Source organism: Agelaius phoeniceus, chromosome 1, assembly GCF_051311805.1.
Source record: "Agelaius phoeniceus isolate bAgePho1 chromosome 1, bAgePho1.hap1, whole genome shotgun sequence".
Taxonomy (NCBI): domain Eukaryota; kingdom Metazoa; phylum Chordata; class Aves; order Passeriformes; family Icteridae; genus Agelaius; species Agelaius phoeniceus.
The window spans coordinates 26,081,957-26,092,899 of NC_135265.1; the positions used below are offsets into that span (position 1 = coordinate 26,081,957).

At 40.4% G+C, this 10,943-nt stretch overlaps 1 protein-coding gene across 1 annotated transcript; it reads right to left on the reverse strand.

Annotated features, from left to right (window-relative positions):
* Window positions 1-1,639: 1,639 nt before the first annotated feature.
* Window positions 1,640-8,051, reverse strand: LOC129124686 (uncharacterized). The gene is made up of 3 exons (XM_077175148.1): window positions 7,628-8,051; window positions 3,724-3,817; window positions 1,640-1,832 (listed from the first exon to the last, which is right to left on the reverse strand). Exons 1-3 carry the CDS (start codon window positions 8,034-8,036, stop codon window positions 1,790-1,792), a joined length of 546 nt encoding a protein of 181 aa, XP_077031263.1. The 5' UTR covers window positions 8,037-8,051; the 3' UTR covers window positions 1,640-1,789.
* Between the last annotated feature and the right edge of the window lie 2,892 nt (window positions 8,052-10,943).

Consider the following 10,943-nt stretch of genomic DNA (forward strand, 5'->3'; position numbering starts at 1 on the left):
AGGCAAAGATGCTTTTCCATCTCCATGGCTTCCTCCTGGCTGCTTGCAATCACTAGGACAAGGCTGCTTTAGTCAGGTTTCCAGAATCCTGTAATGGAAAGCAGCTGTCCCTATCCAGATTGCACCAGACATCTCCACAATTATTTTGTCATCTTCTTTTGGTCAGTTGTGTTACTCAACTTCCCAGTACTGCTGTGTTAATAACACCAGCAATCCCAGGACTGTACTTAACATACTTTTCTTCTAAATTCCCAACACTAACCTGAGGATGTTTGTATTGCTATTTGCCACTCAATACACAGACTTTACATTTGTTATGTGTCAAAATATGAACTTCAGGATTTGCATTCTACTGAAGTGGGCTGCATGACTCACATATCTCAATGTGAACAATTTAAGTGACTAGGGCAAGCCTACTTGAAAAGCCTTCCCTTTCTTTTCCCAAGCCAACAGAGCTGGACAAACTACCAACATTCAACACCATGTGTGATATTTAGTTTTGCAGAACTATTCAGTTTTGCAGAACCATTCAGATGGCAATGAAGTTCTCAGTCTTCACATAGCTATCTTCAGAAAGCAGTAGGAGTCACAATGAATCTTAACTCCACTATTAAAATAGCACTACCCAACAATTTTGAGGAAACTTACTCACATTTTGCATTAATCAATGTCATAACATATGACACTCAGTTATTTAGCTAACAAGGTTAAATAACTGCATGTCCACCAACTATACCTTTATTCTGAAAGCTAACTTTATGTAACAATTAAGTCTCCATTTCTCTAAGTCAACAGCTAAAAAGCAAGTAGCTCATTCAAATTTCCATGAGTATGTAACTATAGATGCCCCTTTATTAAAAAACCCTAATTTAATTAGGAGCCATGGCTGCCATCTCCCTCTGTCTTTGCATACAACAGCTTTAACAGGTCCTTTGGGGAGGTTTCATGGAAGTGGTAATAGGTGTGGTAATTTCCACTTTCTGTTTTCTAGTTCAGAGAGTAATTGAATCCAGTCACTACTGCGATATCTTTCTGGCAAATCTGTGTTGGCCTCCATGAAATGAGTTGGAAGTTTGATTTCTGTTCTCCGCAGGCATGTTTGCGTGATACAGATGAACTGCTGTAACTGGCAAATTGGAGGCAATTTCAGCAGAGATTCCTAGGCTCAAATAAGTGCAAGAACAGAACTTTCACCTCCAGAGAAGTCTCATCTTTAACAGTCCTGAGAAATTACAGGACTAGATTGGAGAGTTTGGATTTCTGCTGTTGCAAGACACTTTGAACTCTGTTTTATTAAACCAGCACTCATATGAAATGACTAAAAAAAAAAAAAACCCAAGTCATTATGAAATAAAATGCTGAGGCAAAACAAGCTTTATCACTCCCTAATACTGCTTTCAATCTCTGCTGCATTTTAATTGGAGTACATAAGTATTTTATTTCCTGTGACAACAACATTAATTAGTCTTCATTCTGGTTACACATGTTTAGCCCCCCAGGCAGCAGCCAGTGCAAGAGCATCAGCCACTGCCAGACCATTAGTGGCATTCCAGGCAGGTCCATGGATTCCGCCACACAAGACAATTCAGAACCAAAATACAATGTACCAGGTGAGTAGAGGCTAAATGTATGACCAGGCTAAGATTAAAAACTTTATTTTTTATACAAAACAATAATAAATCCAAGCAGATAATGAACTAAGTGTGTCTTCTAATTTTCCATCTTTTCTTCTTTTCTCAATAAAGTCTATCCACAGTTCAGTGTTAAACCACTCCATATTCTGCAAAAGCTATGACGTTTCCATCTTGTATCCATGTTTTTCTAATTCAGCTCTGTATAGAAGAGAGACAGATATATTGATACACATACACAATACTGTTAGATGTGTGGTTTTTTTAAAAATTAAATATACTACACAATATACAATCATTTTAAATAGCAATGTTGTACTGCTTTTTTATTCATACCAATTACTTTATCCTTACTTTGTAATTCTTAAACTCCACTTTTTTATCTTAAATCACTGTAAGTGACTTCTCAGTGAAAAATTCAAATATTTGTTTTAATCACAGTTATTGCCCTCTGACCCACCATATGGCACGAAGTAGCACCTATGCACCTCCAACATCTCCAAATTCATTAGAATAACCAAAATATTATCTTATAAATATTCTCAAGAATCTTATACATTATTCTCAATATTTCCTTAACTCATGCAAGCTCACTATTCTATATGACTTAACTGCACGTGCTTCCAAAACAATTATAAGCTTTTTTTTTTTTTCGTTTAGAATAATGCAGTCTGGAATTTTTATTTATGTCTTGGTGCAATACACCTTGCAGTGAATAATTCTGAGGGGTTGCTTTGTTGTCCTTAGTTGTGGCCAGGACAGCAACTGCTGTTGGGAACTACAACTGTTATCACTCCTGCCCTGCCACCACTTTGCTTCTCACCTGCCTCTGAACACACCAGCCAGGATGCATCCTGTTTTATCCCCTTTTATTCTAGCACACGTGTATCTAGATACAGAAGTACAAATCTCTAAAAATATTTTGGATTAGTTTGCACATTTAGTAGTAGGACTTTAAAAGTGGAGGACTGCAGCATTTGCTTTCTAGAGATGGAAGAAACATGCTACAACCAGGCAACACTGCAAACCACTATACGGACACCAATACTGCAGGCTGCAACTAAGGCCAGTTACATAAAGTTTGTCTAGATCAAATGTGTCTATCAAGAATTGTACTATTTCTTAAAAGTCTGTTTCATTACATGTTTACCAATATTACCATTTAACTGCCTTTGAACCATATATGAAATAACTATGCTAACAATCTTTTATGCAGAAGACACAAAAATAATTGCTTTCCCTGAGTACAAGGGAGATCAACCCAGGAACTGTTTAAGCAGGCTGTATTACAGACAGTTTGCTCCTCATGCAACACACTGAGGGATTAATTATAAAATCTGGCTTTGTTCTGAATGCTTGAAACAATTTAAGTTATAATTATGCGTCAGTAAAGGATTACTGAAACTACAAGTGACAAAGAGGATTAAGCAACTGGTTTAGAGGTACACAAATTGCTATCACTTTTTTTAAAGCATGTAATTAACAATTACTTTGCTGTTGTTGCTCATAAACCGTATGTTCACCACATAGGAAAGAACCTGCACGTTAACACAGATCACTAATCTCCAGAAAATTTACCCATTTGGACAAAGAACAGCAGTGCTGTTTTAAAGTACAGACATAAAAACTGTAATATACTTTGCACACCACACAGCACAAAGAGATAATCTTGGATGCCTTGCCATTAATCTTGGCAGTACAATTCAGAACTTTCACACACACACATAGAAAAGTCATTAGAAAAGGATCCATTCATGTTAAATTGACAAAGTGTCAACTATATCTCAACTTTCCATGATCTTTGCATTGTTTGCATAACAGAGCAAAATTCTGTCACCACAATGCCCTAAGGCATTTTCAGTAGAATTATTAAAAGATGAAATGCTGATCAGTACTTCAGAGTCTTGTAATCCCTAAGTCTGGTTCTAAAAGGCTTTAAATAGAAAAGCAAAAAGTAGAGCTCTCATTTACTTCCATTTAAGATCTTTATTTTTTTAAAGTAAGCAGATTTCAAACTTTCAGATATTAACTAATCAACTCAATTTAAAGTATTTTACCCATCTTCTAGAACAGAAAGTTTAAATGAAATTACCTTAACTGATTGGAAAAATCATCTTCTACATTGTCATCATCCCAGTTGTCTTCCCAGACATGTGCATCTTCATCTTCATCTAAACCAGTCCAATCTAAAGACAGAAAAGCAGGTCTAAATACTGTATGTGCACTGCTTTGGTACCTTGTCTTACTGACCAGTTAGCTCAGCCACAGGGACAGGCAGACTTCTGGTAAATTTAACACAGAAGTCTGGATCACATTCAAGTGTTTATGAGTCAGATCTAAAATACATCTCAAAATTTCTGTAATTACAACAAAAATGAAACTTGGTGAAAAAAAATCATTACACACACATCATGGCTTGAAAGATTAAACATTCCTAAGAGATATTTTGCATACTTATGGATAAACTGTAGCATCATCCTTCCAGATTTGTATTTAAACACCTTTTTCAAATTAAAAAAGAAAATATGTATCAGATGCTTTCACCAAAACACAGACACAATCTCTGTTCCCTCAAATCAGATGCAGTCAGTCTATGGACAAATGACAAAAAACTATCTGTGATGCAGAAGCAAAGGCAAATTGAGTTAAGCATCTGCAAACAGCACTTGATACCTCTAATCAGCTATTTCTGGGTTCCCAAGACAGCAGAAGCTGTCTTGCCTTTGTAGGGAAACACTTTATGTCCATTTACTAACTTTATTTATATTTTTCCTGTAATAAAGTAATCTGGCACATCACCCTTGACAAATTACTCATCACACACTTAATGCTTCATTATTAGAAAAAAAAAATAAAATCAAACAAAATAGTTCAGAGAAATAATGAAAATTCAAGGCTCAGAATCACTATGAAAACATAAGTTGGCTTACTTGATTTTTTTTAGTTTCTCAGTTTATTCCTACTGAATGACACACAGTTTTTCAAATGTTAAAAAAAGAAGCCCCCCCCTAATTTTGACACTTGCACCTTTTTATTTCTGAAAGTCTATTAGTGTATTTAAAGAGATAACACTGATGTTCCCCTTTCATTCTAGTAAGCCATGTGCTGCCCATGCACAGAAAGCTCTGAGGACTAAGGCCTAAAGTAACATTAAACACTGATGGAGGTATGGGGGGAGCAGGGGAGAAAGTCAGTGGGTAAAACATCAAAAACTAATTCACTGTGAACAGCTAACTTTCTAAGAATGAAGCCTGGTCTTTGCATTTTCTCCTCCTTTTTCTAACACTGACAGGCAACAAAATTAATATTTGAGATTCACCAGGACAGGAAAATCCATTTGTCACTGATTAAAGACACACGTGTGGAAGGCATTACAATTAAATTTCCCTACTCAAATAAATTATATAATGGGAAAATATGAAGGAGCATAGAAGTTGTGCTGTGAGAGCAAAAGAAAAAAACTGGGAAGAAAAGGTGAAGAAAAAATGTTGTATAAAAAATGCATTATTTGGATTTACTTGTATTGCTAGTTGCTCAAAGGGAAGGGCTTATCCTTTACAACCACCTGCAATAAGCTGTGCCCTTGCCAATTTATATTCCACTGATTTTTTTTTTCAAAAAAGAAACAACTTTACTGATTAACTGATTTTGAAGAGAGAAAAAACAAAGCTCAAACAACTTAAAATTAACACAAAGTCAAACTTTTCTATCTACAAACATGTAAGTAGCTCAGACAGAACCACCAAGGTGAAAAAACAATCTCCCAGTAACTCATATCCAGCACAACAAACTGCAGCTTCAGTCACAGAAGATCAGCAGGGCAGACTGCAAAAAGATGCTCTAAATCACACTGAGTAAAAAGGAGTCAGAAAGGCCCATCTCATCTTCCTTGCTGGGGTGGAGAGTGAAAGCAAAGCCTAAATTACATTCTCATCCCCGCAGGACAAGATTCTGCAGCATCTGCATATATTGTAGACTGTATCTCTCTGTATATTGAGACTATTACCCCCGAATTGTATCATACAATTATTACTCCCTGCTACATTATATGCCTGTGACTAAACGAAAGTAAAAAAGGTAGAGCATTATCTGGGATTGAAAGTATTAAGATCACTTAAGAGTCTACTACCATTAAGTACTACTAATATACACCAAAACTATAAACTTGTCATGGCTGAACCCCTTAAAAATGTATTTTTATATGCTGATCACTGATTGTTTTATTTTATACTTGGGAAACAACAAACAGTTTTTAGGATTTTAGGGTTCTTTATGCCATGCTCTATCACTTCACATTTTTATATTCTGAAATGCACTGTACAAAAGATTCTTAAGTGGCTCATTTACATGTCTTTTCATCTACTATAGTATACTTATGCTATACTTCAAAGTATCTTATAAAAATTGGGCACGTCTGGTTTTGATACATAACTTGATTTCATAAATTGTTTAAGTAAATTTTTAGGCTGAAGTAAACCCCAAAAGTCCGTGTTTTCATCCTTTAACACAGATTTGCATTATCTAATTTCCTTTGAATAAAAACTGGGTAATAGAACACAAAGTTCTTCTGTTGCTAGAAAGTGGTGTTTTAATTTGAAAGAACAACAATTTGGAATGGGTTTGAGCCCAGTTATCACAATTCTTTCCTAAACACTGAAGATAACAGACAAAGTGGTCTGAACACTCAACATCTCAAAACTATGACCTCACTTAAGGATTCAAATGGACCTTTTTAGACATTCTTATTTTCGGCAAGAAAGAACATCTAGAAGACTGATGATGGTCAGTTTTTAACAAGTCTCTGTTCCACCCAGAAAGCCTGCACAGTACTTTGCTTTAGCATTACAGCCAGAGACAAGCAAAACTAATTTCACCTTCTGTAACAGCAAGGCAGGGCTCTGCCCAATCCAAGGTCCAGAAGCTCCAGAGACTTCCCCTACTGTGAATACTTAATTTACATTAAATAAGATAAACTCTTTTTTCTTTTAGGAAACACTTAGGAAAAAGAAAATATGGTCTTTTAAGTTTATTTTAGCTAATATCCTAACTGTGTAATGAACTTTATCAGGACCTGCAATAACATTAATTTTAGCAGAACTAAAGGGCTCAGAACACCTAAAGCTTGTAATACCACAGAAAAACCACATGCAATAAATACATTAGAGGAAAAAAATCCTGATGTTACATTCATCGTAATATATATAATTTCTCAGGATCCACAACTCAAGACAGAATTAAGGACATAAAAAGTAAACATGCCCTAATAGGGATGTTTCCAAGACTATCGCTGGGACACTGAGTTGTTTCATTGAATTTAACTTCCTTATTAAGTGTATCTGTACCTATTAAAAGCAAACCACCATATACATACCCGTGCATCAATAGGTAAAGAAACTAAAAGTAACTACTTTTAGTTTAAAAGAAACTAAAAGAGCGCAGTGTTTCATTTTCACATATTTTTCCACCTTACGCTCAGTTTCCAGCCCGCGTCCCTCCTCTGCCTTGCGATTCCCATCTCCGGTGTCAAAAAGCAGTAAACTTCTCCCGCACTTGTTCCCAGCCCTCTCGCACAGTGACACAGCACTCGCAGCGCGATGTGCCCAGCGCCGCGACACCGCCACAGAGCCGGGCACGGGCACCGCGATCGCGCTCGATCGCGGCTCTGCCGGCGCTGCAGCCCCTGCCCGGGCGGGGCTGCGCAGGGACCCGCGGGGCACCGGGGAAGCTCCCGCGGGGCTCAGTCGGGCCCTGCGGAGCGGCAGCACGGCACTGCCCCACGGAGCGGCCACGGAGAGACCCGCGGGCAGGGCCGGCACACATGGCGCCCCGGTCCCACCGCCGGTCACACCGCCGGCCCCGCTGCCGGCCCCACCGCCGCTCCCGCCTGCCGCGTCCTGTCCTGCTCGCCCCGGCCGGCCCAGGCCGCGGCGGTCCCGCCTGCAGGCCGCGGCCTGTCGCGTCCTGGCGTCCCGTCCCGTTCCGCCCCCGCCCGGCACCTTCAGCCGGGAACTCCTCAAACTCGTCGTCCTCCTCGAGGAGCCCCAGGTCCACCGGCTGCTTCTTCTCCGACATGCTGGGCCCGCACCGCGCCCGCCGCCCCGAGCCTGCTGGGATCCCGCGGCCACCGCCGCGCCTGCGCCGCTGCCGGGCCCGGCTCCGGCCCGCGCCTGCGCCCTGCGGATGGCGGCTCTGCCGGCCCCGCCCGCCGCTGCGGCCCGGCACGGCCCGAGCCGGGGCTGAGGGAGCCCCGCGGGAGCTGCTCCTGCTGCAGCTTCCTGCTCTCTCCTCTCTTCTCTCTCCTCTCTGCAGTGCTGTGGAGAGAACAAGCTCGTTCCCTGGAACGTCAGACCAAACTGCACAGGCCGCTGCCGCTGCTGAGCGCCTGTGTTCTCTACATTCTTTCATTATTGAGCAAAACCTATGGAGTATCAGCCTTCAGTCCTTCATCTCCAAGTCATAGTGTTGGAGTTTTTTCCCTTCTGGTTTTTCAGTGTAGTGTTTCAAACCGCCAGGAGAGGTTTGGGTTGCACATTAGGAGGGATTTATTCACAAAAGGAGTGATGAGGCGTTGGAACGGGCTGCCTTCCATGGAGGTGTTTAAGGAAAACTGGCCGTGGCACTCCGTGCCGTGGTGTTTGGCCACAGGTTGGACTCGATGATCCCAGAAGTCTTTTCCGACCAAATTGATTCTGTGATTCCGTGGAAACTTAAAAGTAATTTGCTATGTTCTAAATTCCTTGTCCATCACATCAGAGGAACAAGCAAGCAGCTTGAAAGAGTTTCACTAAGCTATTCACTAAGAGTTTAGGCTGTTACATGAAAAGTAGAAATGCTGTTGGTTTTTATTATTCCCAAGTGTATTCATTTCACTTAAATCTAGATTCTCTTGATGATTTCAACAAAGGCAAAGTTCAGCACTTACTAGCCTGAACAAGTTTGTGTGCATGGCAGCACCAGTGGCTTGTCTCCCAGCAATCACCTTGTAACAGTACTGCCAGTTTGGTGGAGGAGCTGGGATGTTTTCCCTTGCTCTGTGAGAAGCTGATTCACAAGGCAATGACTTACACAGCTGGATTTTATACTGTATCCTAAATTTAAATTCAGGGAAACAACAAAACACTGGTGTGGGAATTCATGTATCATTGAGTTCCAACCCAGCATAAGCGTGTTCTGGCATGCAGCCACAGGTAAGGTGAGGTGGGAAATGAGCCCTTCTGCCAAGTGAAAGGTCTCATCAAGTGGTCATGTTTTAGTTTTTTGTGACAGAAGGACTGACTGGCAGTGATGACTGTGAAATTATGAAAACTCTGGTTTAATAAATCAGTATGTGAAATCTAGTTGTAATTTAGCTGGGATTTTCAGCAAGTCATGCATTTTGGAATAATAGATATAGTGCTCTAACAGAGTACAAGATAAAGTCATAAAGTGGATAGGGGTCTGTCATATCAAAAGCTTGCACTGATCCATGATCATTCAGTTACTAAGGCTCATATTCAAACCCTCAAGTTTTTGCCTAACCTAGAACTTGATTGAAGTAGGAAGTCTGGATTACACCTCGGAATAACAAGATACTCAGTTACACCTAGATTATCCAAGAAAGAATGTAACTTGGAAACTCCTGTAGACAAGTAGCTTCAGGTATCCCTGAAGCAGAAAGCAGCCTGAACTTGTTTCATAGACTTTCCCTACATATCTGCTGTAGAGAAAAGATGCAAGAGTCCTTTCCACCCCTTCTTTCTCTTCTTTCTGTGCCAAGCTGCTGGTTAGGAAGTGCCCATGAAAAGAAGAATCTGTACTTCCCAAGAGAATATGGCCAGCCACTGCACAGTGAGACAAGGAAAATCAAGGACTCCTGAAGCAGTGTCTTACTGATGTAGAGTCTGACCAGAATCAGTCTTGGATTTGAGGCTTTCTGTGCATTTCTCACCTCAGAACTGAGTATTCCTCTATCACCAGTCAGCCAAACTTAATCTTCTGTTTCCACAAAAATCTGTAGTGTTTCTCCTCCTTTTGGTTTAAATATCAAATTTTTCATGGTTCTTTTAAATTTGTGGTTTCTGGAGTTCTGTCATTAAATAAGGAGCTTTGGCTCTTGTTTTACCTATTTTCCTTGTAAGATTGCTGTCAAATCATGATTTCAGAAATAAAAACTCTAAATCTCTTGGTTTAAATCCAGTACCCCAGGTTTTGTAAACATGCAATTTCCCTGGCTTGTCCAGCCTTTTTAGGTGATGAATGCATGAGTGCAGCCCTCACTGTAATTCCTCAAACCCTATAACTCTCTGCTAGTAGGGTCTCCAAGGGCATAGATATCTGCCATGCTGTGTTTCTCTCATCAAGGCAAGCCCATCCTCTGTTGCCTGAAGGACCAGATCTGTGAAGCATTCTCCAAACCAGCCTGCTAGACCTTGCAGGAACAAATTCCCAGAGGGCAAAGCAATGAGGCTTACCTTCAGATTTCCTCTGTGTCCAAGCTGGATTTGACCTGGTGTGAATGCCCAGTGTCACAATCAACAGGCTGTTTGCTGGTTGTTTGGGGATCAAACTCCTCCAAAGTACAACCAGGTATTTTCACTCATGGTGGAGCAGATTTGACAAGTAGACAACTCAGTCTGCAACAGAGCAGAGCTCAACTGACTGAGCAACTCAGTCTGCAATAGCCTGCCAAGGAGAATGTCCTGGCAGGTGGTGGATGGCTATGACCATACCATATCCCAGATGTATGTTCCTAATGGCCAGACTATACAGTAACCAAATAGAAAAACCTTATTTTTCTGCAGGTAGCTGTTATAAAACACTGGGTTTAGTGCCAATCTTGTGGCCGGGACTTCTTAGCAGAGGCATGGGATTAAATCACATTTTCTTATGGTTTCTTCTTGGCTTTCTTATGCAGCTTCCATTCTGTAGGCTTTGTATATCCCACACTTCATTGCATCCAGGAAGCATGTGAGAAACTCACATTTCTGCACCAAGAAAAGATATCTTCAAATTCTACAAAGCATCACAGCATGTAAAAATGTGCTGTTGCAGTTTATAATAGTCAAGTCTTTTGGGGGACCCCATCCCATGGAATAGTTTTAATTCTTTAGGGAAAATAGCATAAGGATTCACCTGTCAACAGATTTTCCAATGTGGAAAATTTTCAGAAGGATGTTGAAGCTCCAAGTATCATCAGAGTTTGATAGTTTCTGAATGGACCATTAAAAATAAGAGTTGCATTTTAGTATCTACCCTATGCAGTCAGAGTGGGGAAAGGCCATGGATACCTCTAAAGAACATACATGCAGTGATTTTCATTCAATCCTTCCCCTG

Bases quoted from the DNA above. Each gene is read 5' to 3' on its own strand.
- LOC129124686 (XM_077175148.1), bottom strand. From the start codon at position 8,036: ATGAAAGAATGTAGAGAACACAGGCGCTCAGCAGCGGCAGCGGCCTGT. The intron at 3,818-7,627 runs GTGCCGGGCGGG...TTCTGTCTTTAG, and splicing joins TGAGGAGTTCCCGGCTGAAG to ATTGGACTGGTTTAGATGAA. The intron at 1,833-3,723 runs GTAATTTCATTT...TCTTCTATACAG, and splicing joins GATTTTTCCAATCAGTTAAG to AGCTGAATTAGAAAAACATG.